Source organism: Aulonocara stuartgranti, assembly GCF_965226115.1.
Source record: "Aulonocara stuartgranti genome assembly, chromosome: 1".
Taxonomy (NCBI): Eukaryota; Metazoa; Chordata; class Actinopteri; order Cichliformes; family Cichlidae; genus Aulonocara; species Aulonocara stuartgranti.
The window spans coordinates 4,060,811-4,076,342 of record NC_138939.1 but is presented as its reverse complement, the minus strand read 5'-3'; the positions used below and the strand labels follow the sequence as shown (position 1 = coordinate 4,076,342).

At 39.9% G+C, this 15,532-nt stretch overlaps 1 protein-coding gene across 2 annotated transcripts in view; it reads left to right on the top strand.

Annotated features, from left to right (window-relative positions):
• The window catches only part of LOC309714747 (neural-cadherin), a 335,326-nt gene that overhangs the window by 180,860 nt on the left and 138,934 nt on the right, over window positions 1–15,532 (top strand). For both annotated transcript variants that reach the window (XM_082547420.1, XM_082547421.1), the window contains exons 24-25: window positions 169–353; window positions 12,701–12,930. In XM_082547420.1, the coding sequence (XP_082403546.1) occupies window positions 169–353; window positions 12,701–12,930 (415 nt within the window). The remainder of the gene's footprint in view (window positions 1–168; window positions 354–12,700; window positions 12,931–15,532) is intronic.

Below are 15,532 nucleotides of genomic sequence, written 5' to 3'. Positions count from 1 at the left end.
GAGGGATGTTGGCTGAATACATGAAAGACAGGTTTTCATGTGTAGTTAAATGAGGGTGACAAACTTCATCACCCCTGTTGACCGCTCGTCTTATGTGAAATGGCAGAAAAGCATCTGAATGGGTTCCTTTTCTGATTTGGGTACTTGTGTTTTATTTCTTTCCATCAGTTACTTTATTCTGAACAAGCGAACTGGTTTCCTGATCATCAAAGAGAACGCCCCACCAGGCACCTACCAGTTCCAGGTTCGGGTGTCAGATGGAATTTGGCCAGATGCTGTCTCCACTGTTACCGTACACGTGAGGGAACTCCGAGATGACGCCATCTACAACTCGGGGTCACTTCGCCTGGCAGGTAAGATTAACTCTGCAGTGACACGTGAACATGCTCCCTGCTGTCTGAGCCTCCAAATGAGTAGTTCACTAGTTCTCGTAGCGTCTGAAAGTAACTTTCTTGACTTTCTGACCAAAACATATTGTAAAAGGAAAAAAGGTCTACCAACCTACCATGTAGCCAAAGCAAGAACATGTGTTTTGTATCATATTCAGTACATTTGTTTGAGAAATAAAAGATGAAATTCTCAGGCACAAATTTATTGCATGCTCTAATTCTCTAATCAGCTTGTTTAGGTTAGGGGTGTGGATTGATTTGCTAGGATTAGGCAAACGTGTTAGACTTTGGTAATGGCTGTGACTCATGAGATGGAGTGAGTTGTCCACCATTTGGAATGTTGGGGGATCAAGTTCCCCACTTACTCCAGCCACAAACTCTATATTTTGTCTTTTATCTGGTTTTTAATTAATGTAACTGTGACCCGAAGTTTAAAAGTATGTTGGATTGGTGCTGTTGGTCAAATAAATCTTGTAATGACCAGATATTGAAATATCTATGGGTTTTTTGTTATTTGTAAGGTACAAATGACTTCTGTCACTGTCTCTGAAGCTAATAGTTCACTAATTATGCAGTATATAAAACAGTAAATATGCATCTTTCGGCTTGGTACAGCAACTTATTTACCGATCAGAAAGTCAGGGGATCAGTCCTGTGTGAATGTTAGAAAGCACTTAGGCATAGAAGCAATGTATTAGGGCTGCCACGATTAGTCTACTAGTCACGATTACGTCGACTATCAAAATCGTCGACGACTGATTTAATAGTCGACGCATCGTTTGAAGCTTTGTAAGATCACAAAAGACGCAGGAATAAGTAGTAGGATTTAAGAGTGTAATAACGGACTTAAACAGAAGATGGCAGCACTGCATGTACAAGGATGCCAGCTGCCGTTAAACCCCGAAGAAGAAGAAGAAGAAGAAGTAGCTCTGTCCCAGAATTCATAGCGCAGCCCAGCTCAGTTTCCAACAATGGCGGCAGCTAGTTAGTTTTAATGTTACTCTTATTATTCTTTCTGGGTCACAAAATAAACGTTTAACATATGTTCAGGCGAGAATGTAGCTGTGTAAACCTCAAATATCGGCTCAGTTTATCAGGACACCACATATTTTCAAAAGCGCTCCGACGTTTTCGGAGACGTCTGTTACCCACTAGCTCGATAGCTAGCCGGGGGCTAGGTCACTAGAGCCGTGAGAACACCGGACTCCTTGCAAACAGTTTTCAAACCCACCGCTGTCTTTCGCTACTCAGGTTAAATATATATGAGTCACTTAGATAACTTAAAAATGTTATTGTTTGGCTTTTTTAGTATTTTATTTGTTCCTGAGTAAATCGGTTTGGCTGAGATGAAAGTTAGTTTTTACACAGCTGAATAAACGTCAAGCAGACAGCTGATTATCAGAAGTGTGAGATGCTCCAGAATATACTCCAGTGTCCTGTTATATTTTAGATAGCAAGGAGTTTATTAAATTTCACCGAAACAATCTGCAAATTTCATTAAAATGTAATAAACTATCATCTTGTCTTTATTTTTAGTTAGCACAGACCTTAAACACTTAAAGCTGTAAGCTAATGATAGTTATATAAGAGCAGATGCTGCTGGTGCAATAAGCTGTACGTTTTATGTTCAATGGATGATGATCTGATTAGTCGACTAATCGCAAAAATAATCGGTGACTAGTCGACTATCAAAATAATCGTTTGTGGCAGCCCTACAATGTATGAATGTGTGTAACTAGGTGAATGAGACCTGCAGTAGAAAGAGCTTTGAGTGCTCAGCAGAGTAGAAAGGTGCTATCTAAGTCCCAGTCCAGCACCATACTTCCTGTCTTGAATAAATTCAGTGAAGATGAGACAATGTGTGCAGAATGCTGTAAATCACAATTAAGTTAGAGCTGTGAACATTATACCCTGGAGAGTATTAACTTGATCTCCCCCTAAAGAGACTATAAATCCATATGCTTCTGAGTCTGCAAAAACCTGTACTTGACTAATTTACACTTGAGCTTTGGGGTTTTTAATTTTCCACTAAGTTGCATCAGTTTTGTTACAACATATCAAAGTACGTGACACATTTCATTATGACCTACCAAGCTCACATTTCCATCTTCGCACTTGTCATCAGCCTGCATTCTTTCTCGCTCTGATTGATGGTCTGTGACAGTCACACTCTACATTACCTACAGTAACAGGTAAAACCTATATTAATACCAACTAAATAATATTTTGGGGAATATGCTCATTATTTGTAGACTCATCTCCAGGCATACAAAATGAATGCAGGCTGATTACTGTTTGTTTCCAGTGTTTCCAAAAATTCCAACGCTCCAAGGTAAAGATGTTTTTTTAAGTGAAAGATTACGCCCATTATTAATTCCTCTCGTCTGACTCGTGGGATCTCAGTTGTTGTCAGTGCTCGCACAGAGAAGCCTATTTCCATTACTTATGCTGGTAAAATAATTAGTCGAGGTTTTGCTCAGCCAGCATATTCTCTTCACATGTTCAGCAGCATCCATCATTACCTGATGTACGGCACATCGGCTGTCTGCTCAGAATTAAATTCGCTTTAGAGAAATGGGACATGGCTGAAGGATTTTTATGATTTCCGAGATATTGAAATAGAAGCAGACAGAGAGGCCAGCGGATGCTCTCCGAAGATGAGAGGAGAGCAGAGGGAGAGAAGGAAGAAAAGTGTGGAAGCGAGAGTCGAGCATAAAAGAATTTTCTTCTCATTCTAAAAGAAGGTTGAGATAAATTAATGTGCACAGAGAAGGCACGGTGGAGAACAGCTGGCACACACATTCCAATATTTGTAGAAACGTAGACTGTGTGTTTTTTAAGATGAATAATGGAAACTGAAATGAAATAATTGCACAATTAAAGTCTCCATGTAGTTATTTGTTTTTGTAATTTTCACTCGTTTAATTTAGAAAAATACACTTAGATTTGTCAGCAACTTCTCCCTGTAGGGTGCGCCTTCACTGAAGATTTTTAAATGGTTCCACTGTCATCAAAGGGCTCTTAGCTGTAGAGTGCATTGATTTAATAGACCCTGGTTCTATCATAGGGACTTGAATTGAGAGCCAGAGAGCACCAGTGTCAGACACCACTCTGAATACTCTGTCAAAACTACTCAAATGCTTTTAACCTGCAGTTCAGCAAGGAGCAAACTCACGAAACATGTAAGTTAGTGGTTTCATAACAAAATGTAATACAAGGATTAATGACTCTGAGATCATCTCGAGTTGTAGACTGCACACTGGCAACACAGGTGTGTGTGTGTGTGCGTGTTTGTGTGTAGGATATGCAACCGTAATTTCCAGGTTTTTTTTGGTGCTTTGAAGTAAACACTCTCATTGATTCACAGTCTCAAGGATTATGAAAATATTCTACTTATAGCATTACTTACACCCTCCTTGACATTTTAAATCCCATTTCAAGAACAAATGTGGAATTCAATAAGGGTGCACAAAGAAAGGACTAGTTAAATCTGCCTTGCTGAGATTAAGGCTCCCTCTCAGTCCCCCTGCTCCATTTCTCAATATTGATGGAAAGGTAAAAAATGTAGTAAACAAAAAGTCCTTGAAATGTCCACATAACACAAGCAGAGAGTAAAATGCATGGTGCTCAGGGGGGAGCAGAGTGCGAAACACACGATGAGTAACTGCTTAAAACCAGCTGATGCAGTTTTCCAAACATGAGGACTTTATAAACTATTCCTGCCAGGAGAGTTGTCCTTTGGCAGATGCGTTGTTGAGAAGTGCGAAAGTCCTCGCTCTCTCTCTTCTCACGTCTGTCTACGCTCCAGGGTGCCTGTATTGTGGGATCAATATGCAGAAATTGGGAAGATATATTAGTTTGTTATTATATGTGAGATTCTGGAGACTTCCTTCACTGATCACACTGTAGTCATCTAATGCTGCCCCAGTGAATGGAGGTTGTTGTTGCACGAAAAAATAACTAAAATTCAATCATGAAAGTGCATTTTCTGTTTAATGAACCAGATAAGTAGGATAGGGAAGGTGACGAGGTCTCATACAGCAGGCTGCCACGCTAACAACACTTCCACATCCATTTTCTGAATTAACTCATGACTTTTTTTTTCCCAATTAAAGGGTCTGAAGAGCTGATAAACCTGATATCATTAGATTGGCTCTACTTATGCTGGAAGAATTTAAATTTAAAAACTGAAAATGCTATTACACATTAAGTGTTTAGATGTTTAGCATTTAAAGATGAAAAATGAAGAAAAGGTACAGTCGATTCAGACAGAGTGTAGTGAGATGATTGCACGTGAGAGATAGTTGCAACTGACCCTCTTGCATATGCATATATAGATGCAAAATAAAGGGAGGAAAATATTTAAATCAATCTAGCAAATTGCTTCACTCACATTTGCAAAATGTTTTACTAATTGCACCGGCATTTACCACCCTTAAAAAAACGGGGGAGGCATAGCAGAGATTTAGATGTGTGTGCTTGAAGAGGCATTTCTCCACTCGGGTCAATTTATTTGGAATGCCAGACAGAGATGTGATAGAAATGTAGAGATTACCAAGCCATCTAATTGCAAGTTTGCTCAGTGAAGTCAGGAATGACCTGGAAGCTCCAACCAAAAGGAGCCATGCAATAGCAGTAGCAAAAAACATCCAAATCTTCGTTTTTTTGGCATCGTGTTCTCCTCAACATACTGTGGCTTCTGTGACAGGAATTTCACAGCCTGTACGATGACATTCAGAGCAAGATGGCTAAACAACAGAGAGAAAATGTTGCCGTTGGACCCTGAAAAAAAAATTCAGGCCCTGGATGGACATCAGGCATAGGAAGTCTAAATAGCAGCCCTGTTATGTATTGAAATAGTTTGAGGTTGTTGTTTTTTGTTTGTTATCATCAAACCTGTCTGATCAATCCATTTACATTTATAATCTCAAAGATATTTCTCCTTAATAAAGTTTTGTCACACTTAAATAAACAACAAAATGTTAAATTGATAAAATGCTTATAATTTCAGGACCATGGACAGCGCAAAAGCTGTGCTCACTCAGAGTATAGAAATAAACGTTTGTCTGTCAGACATTTCCAATTTGTTTTGTCCCTTGAAGGATATATGTTGTCCTAATACAAGAATGCTACAGAGCCCAATGTCAAAATATTGTCATAGATCTTACAGTCCTACATTGAAGCCTGTTTCTATTATAACAACTCTTTCTGCCAGAATATCTAAATATCATCTCTTAGTTTTCAACCTCGTGCTAAATTGCGGGATTCTTGGCAGATTTGACATGTCATTGGAATGAACTGACTGCACCTTTGTTTAGAACACAAAACTTTTGTCAATCACCATGAAACTATTTGGGGATTGCACTCACACGCTATTTTGCACCGCTTAGTAAATGTGACCCTTGGGCATTTATCAGGCAGTGAGTGGAATGAAAATCCTTTTCGAAGCAAGTCTCACCACTCAGCATTCTGAAATGCATTTGTGTGTTTATTTTGGTCGTTATTTTGAATCATTATCTATTTTATTTTACTTTTAAGCTGAACATTTATTACGTTTCTTATAAGACAGGAAAACTGTATATTATAGGTAATAAATTTGCACACTACACTGCAGCCCTAATCAGCACGTTCCCAGAAAAGTGCACACTGTACAGCACCATACATACACACCAGTATACAAGTATAAATGCAGTGACGTTGCCCACTATGGCATGGGCTGTATGGCAGCTCAACACAGGACTATACATCAGGCTTCAGACATATCTGCAGCACCTTAATAAGCCCTGTCAGCATGTACTCCACAGCGGCTGTGGCTGCTTGCTGCTATTATTAATTCTTACATACTTCAAGAGTCTCGCTTCCCAGAAAACTAGACCTGCGTCACACATAGGTTCCCTAAAATGAAAAGAGGATTACTCCACCTCTGATTTCAGCCTTTCTCATCAATTAACCAAGAGCACAGTCGAAACAAGGATCTAGCTGATGCTTCAAAGCATCAGCTGTGAGAGGAAGCTCTGTTCAGTCAATTGCATGCTTTGATGTTTGAGCAGGAAGCGGCAAACATTTCTCTGCTGATTGTTCATCATATAGTCATTTGATAACGGAGATTGTTATTTTCTTCCCATCGGTCAGTCGGATAAGCCGTGCACTGTAATCTTGTGGTCAAATGGAAAAGTCTGGCTTGCTAGAGATTAAACTCAACCTTGTTGTTCTGATCCTGGGAAAGATATTGTGAAAGTTTACCTTCTGTTCCCTTCAGCTGCTCCTCTAATCACTGAAAGGAGTCCTGAACTGAAGCTGGTTTAGAATTCATGAAATCATTTGAACTTTTTGTCAGTCATCCACAAGAAGTTTTGATTTTTCATATACGGTATGAGAGCTTGAAGTTAATCGTGTATTTCAGTGGCTATGATAAAGACAAATAATGACTTTGAGCACAATGAAGCCAACAAAGAATTATGTTTAAATGTGCTTAAATAACAATATGCTTTTTTTGTCCTTATTAATACTTTGTGTGTTATTATGTTTGAAAGAAAAACCGGTAAATCTAGTAATTATATAAAAAGTGGTGTGTTTTTATATAATTACTAGATTTAATCAGGATTTCCAAAACATTTACAGCATTTGTCTTTTATGGAAGATACAATGCCACCAGCCTCTCCTTGGTGTTTTGCTTTATCAAAGCATTTTGTTAAAGAAAACATTCTTGGAATCTTACAAGTAATCATGAGGGCTTCATAAAATCCTCATTTGTTTGACCTCTTCTGAAGGACTGCAAAAAAGACAAAGCCACAGTTAGTTCTCACTCTTTTGTCTCAGTTATTCATATAAAACTTCATCATATAAAGTAAGTATTTGGCCCTTTTGTGTCTATTTAAGGGACAGCTGTGGCTCAGAAGTTAGAGCGTCTGGCTCCCTCCCCGCATATCAAAGTGTCCTTGGGTGAGATACTGAATCTCGTATAAACGCCTTAGATCCAGCCAAATATGTGATAGAATAAACTGTGTGAGTGTGTGTGTGTGCGAATGTGGCATGTAGTGCAAAGCGCTTTGAGTGGTTGATAAGACTAGGATAGTGCCATATAAACGCAGTCCATTTACCATTTATTTGTGTAAAATCACAAGCCTTGAGGCAGGAGGGCATCTGTGCACCGCCTCCAATGAAGCCTCTGGGAAGGAGAAAGCAGAAGTCAGTTGTGAGGTTGGATCAAAGCCAGGTGCAAAGGCTGCCACACTGCGTTAGGAGTTACTACCCTCTCCCCCCGCCAGCCCCTATCCCTCCTGACTGTCTCTCTGTCTGCCTGTGTCCTTGTTTCTCCCTCTGGACTGACTGATGGGAGCTGACATTAGCCTCGATCCCTCACGTTGTATCCGCTGAGCCCATTCTGAGCCCCCTGTCTTGTCTCTTAATGCCTAGGCTCTGTCTCCTTCTCTACGCTCACAAACCTAATCACCCTGCCCACCCCTTTTTATATATATATATATGTGTGTGTGTGCATTCTTTTACTTCGTTCTCTGTGAGATGAACTTTGAGTCTCGTAGTGCTGATAACAATGAAATTAGTTTGGGTTTTCTTACGTAGAGCAGTTTGTTAGTCCTGGTCCTTTGTGTATTGGCTCCCATCTACATGTTAACTTGCACAATTGAAATGTTTTTGTTAACAGCTCTACCTGCTTAGACTCTGGCCTCAAAGATATTCCTTCCTTTTAAGCATTTGCCTTCTTAAGCTCAAAATTCCCTGGAAGATACCCACTTGATCTAAGAGTTAACCAAAGTCTGAAATATATTTTTGCAGTTCTCTGAGATCTTAAGCTGAAATTCCATTAGTAAAGGTTAAACACATTGAGACTGACTGAGATTACATATATGAAACAGCCTTTACATTTAAAAGTCATTACATGTGGTAATATTTCAAAGTAATCTAAACTAACCAAAGCCTTGAGTTTTGTGTAACCAAACAGCCCAAACCCATCACATTTTGGTGACTATTACTATTGTGACTATTATTAGTTATAATCTGAATCTGCTAGATTAGAAAATTGTTAACAAAAGGACTTCTGGGATGTCATGCTAGGAGAAGCAGCCTGATTCTCCTGCTGTGGAAGAGAAACAAACAGCCAAACAATTAATGCAAACTGCCTTTGAGAAAACCTACCATGTCTGCTCAAACCAAACAGGCAGAAAAGAAAGCAAAACCACAAGAAAAAGATGATAAACAAGACCAAATGGACACCGGTGAGACATGGATTGAAGAAAACATGGCTGCTGTGCTAACTGAGTTGCACAACTCATGAAAGAGCACACTCAGGCCTCCCTAGACACAGAGGCCACTTTATTGAGGGTGGAAGCCACTCTATGCGATGTGGAGTGTACTGGAGTGTACAACAAAACTAGAACAAGAAGTTGTGAATATTGAACAGAGACTGAGTGAAGTAGAGGACAAAATACTCCAACATGTAAGAGCTGTTTGTTATTTAGGACACAGATAAGAGAAGTTATGGGTCAAGTATGATGACCTGGAGTCAAGATCAAGATGGGACAACCTACACACGCTGTGAAAGAAGACGGGGAATATGAGAATGAAATGAGTGATCTCTTAACAAACCTCCTGCTCACATCACTCGAACTAATGGAGGATGTAGACCTGTGTCAAAACAGGTCTCACATCCCAAACCACGAAGCTGAAGCACTTTGCCCTCCAAGATCCATTACAGTGAGATATTTCTGACTACAGAGCTGAAGAAAAGATACTCGACTAAGCTTGGAGAACACGGTGGTTGACATATCAAGAGTTTTTGTACAAAACCTTGACTGTTATGGGAATGTGGACTGGATAATGGTTATACGTATAACGTCAGACTCACATGTCAAATGGAAGGGTTGTTGTTCAGAGAGGGGTCAGCCAAGGTGGTCGACTCCAGTTCTCTGCTTTAAATATTAAACCTAAATTAAATATGGCAGAATTACAACATTAAAGCTGTAAATGATGATATGACCTCGTTTCTTCTATCCCTATTCCCTAACTTAGAAAGGTTATCGGATCAGTCAATCGAAATCTCAGACACTGATGTTGGTGGGACACTGGCCTACATCTAGATTTCTGGTGTCATCGTGAGTTCAGATAGGGATCGTCATAACCTCTGACATGTTTCAAAGCTAACTATCGAAAGCAGATGGGTGAAATAAAAGCCAGCCTAAAAACATGTGGGACAAGTAGAAACAATACACATGAATGGATTACCTAGATTACTCGTTTTGTTTCGGTCTTTATCTGACCTACATTTAAAATAATAAATAAATGACTATCTAAAGTCATTTAGAAAAAAACAAACAAACTGGAATTGAATTTGAATACCTGAGAAAAAAAAATTGGGCAGCCCAGCTCAAGTCAGTGCTTACATGAATATCTCAAGATAACGAAACCAACTGGGTCAGGATGGAAAAGAGTGAGGGCTCCACATATTTTGGATATAATCCCATTCAAGAGTGAAGATATCAGGAGAGGAAATAATTCATGACAAGGTAAAAAAAATCCCCACTGTGAGAAAAAACTAAGATTCTCAACTTCAGCTTCCAGCAGGTGAGGATTGCACATAACTCTCACTTTATTCCCTCCCGACTAGAAGCAGGGTTTAGAAAGTGGGAATGAAACAGCTCGATACTCTTGGACCAGATGTTTGAAGCAGAAGACCTGGTGTTCTTTGAGCAGCTTCAGCACAAATATAATAAATATGATCGTCCACCACATTATTTTTCAGCTGTAGAGAAAGGCAAAAAATGGGACAAGCTGCATGCCGTACCATTAAAATATGAAGCAATTTGTTACCATTAACACCCCCCACCCGCTCCAAGCCCTTGTCACATCAAAATTTGTGAACATCTCAGGTCAGTGGTGGAGGGACTGTGGCTTGGTAAGAGAACACACACAAACTATCAGACTACTGCCAACATATACAAAATGAATTCATAAAGAGAAGTGTCCTTAAACCATCTTACTCTGTATATAATGGGCCAACTGCCAGAAGGATTAAAAGGCGACAATAGGATATTCCTACTGAGAGTCTTTTTTATTAGTTGATAAGAAGATGATCACAACCTCATGGATGCGGCCGCAGCCTCCCACAGTGGATCGATGGAGGGAGAAGGTTAAGAAGGTTTGCTACATGGACAGCATACTATGAGATAACAACTAAAACTGGATATATTCTCAATAAAATGGGTCCCAGTTGTCTCTTGTTTCCTCATTTGAGAATATTTTTTTCCTCTTCTGTTTTTGGCGCTACCACTACTTTGTGCTCGTCTCTGCTGTGAGTGACACATATTGTTACCTGTCTCTGTAATAATGAGTGTTGTTAGGATTGTTGAATGCCATAATTTGTTTGTTTAGGTTTCATTTCTCTCATGTCATGTGACTACATAGCTAAATATGGACATTACACTCTGTTGCACTTATGCTGTGTGTGTGAAAAAGAGACGTGATTGATTGGACGGTCTGATTTCACTTGATGAATGGAAAAAAAAAAGTTCAAAAAGAGAACAGAAAGTTGTTATCTACCCAGCAGGAGTGCCACACGGCGCTATCTCTCTGACTCTTTTGCTCCTTTATTTCATCCAAGCTGTCTAAGCTGTGTTTCTCAGGCATTTGCAGCATCCTTTAAACCTGTGGGCTCCATGAACCTCATCATTCCCATCATTGTTCATTGTTGATCTGCTCTTTCTCTACGTACAGGATGAGGTCATTACTTTATAAAACATCACAAGTGTTTAGATGCATAAAAACTGTCCATATTTTGAATAGAACATTGGTATGAACATGGATCTGAGTTAGAGTTTAGCTCAGTGGAGCAAAAATTCAAATTATTTAACACAAGATTTCATTTTGTTGATTTCAGTCCTGACACATAGGATCTGTCCATAATCTTCAAAAAGTATATTTTGCATATTCTAGCTCTGTATTAATTTGTGTATTGTCTGTTATCAATATCCAGTGTTTTTCTACACACAGACTTTAATTGGCTGCACACTGGCTGCCAAAGTATATTTTGTAAGTCATATTTTAGCTGTTACTTTCTTGGTCTCATTTTGAATGTTGAAGGTTCACTGGATTGTGAATAATATATGTGAATGTTTGATAGAGTGCACTGAAGTGTAGAAGTGCTTGTATGAATAGGTGAATGAGGCTCAAACAGAGTAGAAAAGCGCTATATAAGAACTAATCCATAAAGTTGCCTTTGTTCGTCTGCTGCTTTGTTTGGCTGTGGATATGATTTGGCTGTTAAGGCTGGTTGGAACAAGCTAAACTGATACCAATCTGGGCTTTTTTTAGTCTGTGTGTCGAATTATTTCTTGACTTTCTACTGCATTTGTTGTTCTTTCCATCCATTATCAATTAGTCGCAGTGAATTCCTGAAAATTCTGCAGAGATAATTTTATTCTGTACTGTTGGATAACATTGGTACTCTGCTGACTTCTCACTGACTAATGCTGACTGCTTTTTGCAGGTGCGTACAACAACACCTGGGTGTTAACATTAAAAAGAAAATAATTTTAACTTCAACTTTCCCAATTATGGTGCTGTATGGGAAGCTTTAAATGTGGTGCTCATTTAATCTCTATAAAGGCAAAATTGTCCGTGCCACTCCTTCAATTATTTGCATATACACAGTGCCAGCTTCTGGTTATTATTCATGATTGTTTTGATCCAAAATCTGATGATAAGTGGTGTCTCATGGGAGTTGCAGGGCCATCTACTGCCAGAGATTTGGTTACTGCTGCCCAGATATTCACTGTGTTGGCCAGGTTAATGCTCCTACCTGACAGACTAAACGTCTGTCAGCTAGGATCGCCTGTCCAGTCTTTGAACATTTGTACGAGTCTTTGGGGTAATTTTTACATTTTGAACAACTGGAATCAGACTGGCACTGAGAAGCAAAAGAAGAGTAACATTTTTCCCTCAAAGGTTCACAGCATTTTATGATTAGAACCGAATACAAAATCAGCAAATACGTTTATTGAGAGGAACTGAAATCAAACTCCTGAGCACTTTCTTCACCAACAAACATACTGTAGGCGCACTGAAACAAACACACAGGAAAACAGATGCAAAATAACTTACAAACAAGTGATTTTATCAGATACAGTAAGCCTTTTGAAATAATTTATCATCATAGCTCTAGTCTGGAGTGTTGTGGACTATTTTTTACTTTAGCAGTTTGAAAATAATTGGATTTATCCTTGAGCAGGGGCGGAAATAATGAGGCCACTTACAGTTCCAATTCTCTGTGTGTGTGTGTGTATGTATGTATTGCTCAGACATCACAGCGAAGGAGTTCATTGAACTGAGGGGGAAGCAGCGGAGCCGCTACGAGCTGCTGGTGGACTTCCTGTCTGAGATGCTCTCGGTCCCACCTGATGATGTCAACATCTTTAGCCTCATGGACGTGAAGGAGCGAATGCTGGATGTTCGCTTTGCTGTGCATAGTGGCCCATCTTTCCTTCAGCCCGAGAAAATGCATGGTTACCTGGCCGCTCACAAGCAAAAGGTAGGTTATTCTTTGTCTATTTTAGGCTTTTCTCAACACTGACACTCAGTTTTCTCATAATAAAGGCCACTCAACCTGATTATTGGCCGATCTGTTGACAACACAACCTCTCGAATGACGCTCAAGTAATCTAACCAAGTGTACGTCAGTGAGCAAGTGCACTGCAACGCCACTTATAGGGTAAGACACTCTGACATCTCACATGCACGTGAGTAAGCCTCCCAAAATTGGGTCGTGCTCTCTCACTGTATGGTTGCAGTTGTTGGTTGCAAGCACAAGTTTTGCCTCTGGCAGTGTTTTGGTTGATGTCTACATTAAAATCTAACATATCAGGTAGCAGTCAAAATCTGTGACGTTTTCTCAGTTTGCTGGATGCATGATGCAGGCCTGACAGTCACAATTCTAGACAATACAAAGAAACCAACCAACCAACCAACCTAACTGCAGCAGAGATAAAACAAGTGGTGTGTCAGATTTGTCAGATGAATTCACCCGGAGCCACAGATGGTGACTAACAAAACAACCAGCTACCTAAAGTACAGTACTGCATATAAAACACTCCCCCTAAGTAGGGTTGCCAACTCCCTGAAAAATAAATAAGGGACACCTCGTGGCCAGGGCCGGGCGACCCAGTTGTCTTCACCATTCCCAGTGTGGTGAATTTTCTAGCTCTTTTTTTGTGCGTGAAATTATTTTTTTTAACCATTTGACTTGAAGTTGATTTAAGTAGATGCATATTCTATTCTTTGTGATATGAACACATGTGAAACAAATGATCATTTAGCCATTTATTTTTAGCTCAAAATGACAACATTAACACAGTAAAACAGGTCTCTTTCTTAAACAGAAGCCTGTCATGCTTAACTTTTGAGAATATAAGTAAATCTTTCTTTAAAAGAACTCTGTCCTGCTTAACTTAAAATAATAGAAAACAATAGAAAGAAAAATATTCTTGTAACAGTGCACATTTAGTGCATTTAGTACAATTGGCTTCAGTTGAGGTATTATTTCAGCTTTTCTAATGCTAATCAGCTGCTCCTGTTTGTAAACCCGCTTGTTCCCATGATTACGCATCTTAACTCATCATCATTATTCACCTATGTATTACTTTTATGTATTGATTACAACAAATAGATGACTATCTATCCTTGCAGTTGTTTATTACACAAAATAAATTATATTATCACACTTCTGGCCACATAGCGCTGATATTCACTGCACATGCCCATATTAACGTTTTCCAGCCAGGTGTTTTCCTTTTCCCATTCTTCCCTTTCTCTGAGGGGAACAAACATTGCTGCTCTAATGCTGGGCTCACACTGTGCGGTTTTTGGCCCATTTTGAGCCGATTTTTGAGTGATCGGACCGATTTTGGCCTTCATCGTGCATCGTGTAGTATACGTGGGGTAACGAGAAGTGATTAACACCTCACGACCAGCTCCCGATCATCAATCGCTCGTGAGCCGCTCACACTGCTCACGCGCAAACACGTAAACGTCGGTGAAAAAGACGGCGCAGCACGGCAGTGCAGCGTGTGATCTGGACACAAGCGATGAAGGCACAACTTGTAGAACTTTGGAAAGCTCATCCGAGCCTTTTCGATGTGGCATCACAAAATTATCACGACCACAACAACCGTGAAAATAGTTGGATTTACATGCTGCTCAATCACAGCTGCCTGATCATGTTTTTCATTAGCAATTTAGCAAAGTTGATGGTGGTGGTGTGTCTGTGTGAGTGAAAGACAGAGGGAGAGCGAGCGCGACAGATTTTCTGTTATAACCTTAATTTTATGGAGGCACAGTGTGAGCTCTCAGGTCGCATCAGAGCATCGGGCCGTATAGTGTGAGACCTGCATCGTGACCTACCAACTTCTAACCCCTGCGAGTCAATCGTGCAGTTTGAGCAGGAGCTGAATATCGTGACTGAAAAAATCGCACAGTGTCTGCCCAGCTTTAGGTGTACTGTCGTCCGAGACTTGCACCGCAGTGTCGGCGTTTGTTTCCCTGTTGGCCATGCTTCTTGTTGTGGTCATCTGTTGTCTTCCGGTATTTTCTCCGTAAGCGACCTTTCATCGACCAATGAGATGAGCGGTAATCTGAATTGTCATACTCGAATTGTCATAAGTGTGCTGTCAGCTCATTGGTCACAAAGCAGGAGAGGGGCTGGGAATTATGTTTTCAAACAAAGCGTTAATTCCATTAACATTTATAGACTACTTTTGATTCTCACTGTATTACGGGACAAAGTGCGTCCCTTATTAGCTCAATACGGGACGTGTACTTTTGTTTCTAAATACGGGACGATTCCGTATTTTAAGGGACGGTTGGCAACCCTACCCCTAAGCCTGTCACACAGGTGCTGTCACCAGATCTCCACACCACTGATCTGTCATCGGGTTTATTTTAGATTAGGTTTATATAATAACATATTGTGTTAAGATAACCAAAATATCACTGCTTAGACCTAGTATTCTTACTGTGCCTGGAACTGGAAATATATCCAGGTCAACATTAGATAGCTAGCAAATGTTAGCTAATTAGCCCTAATTAGCACTGACTTCTTATTCATTTCCAAAATGCCAGCATAACTGACACACCCA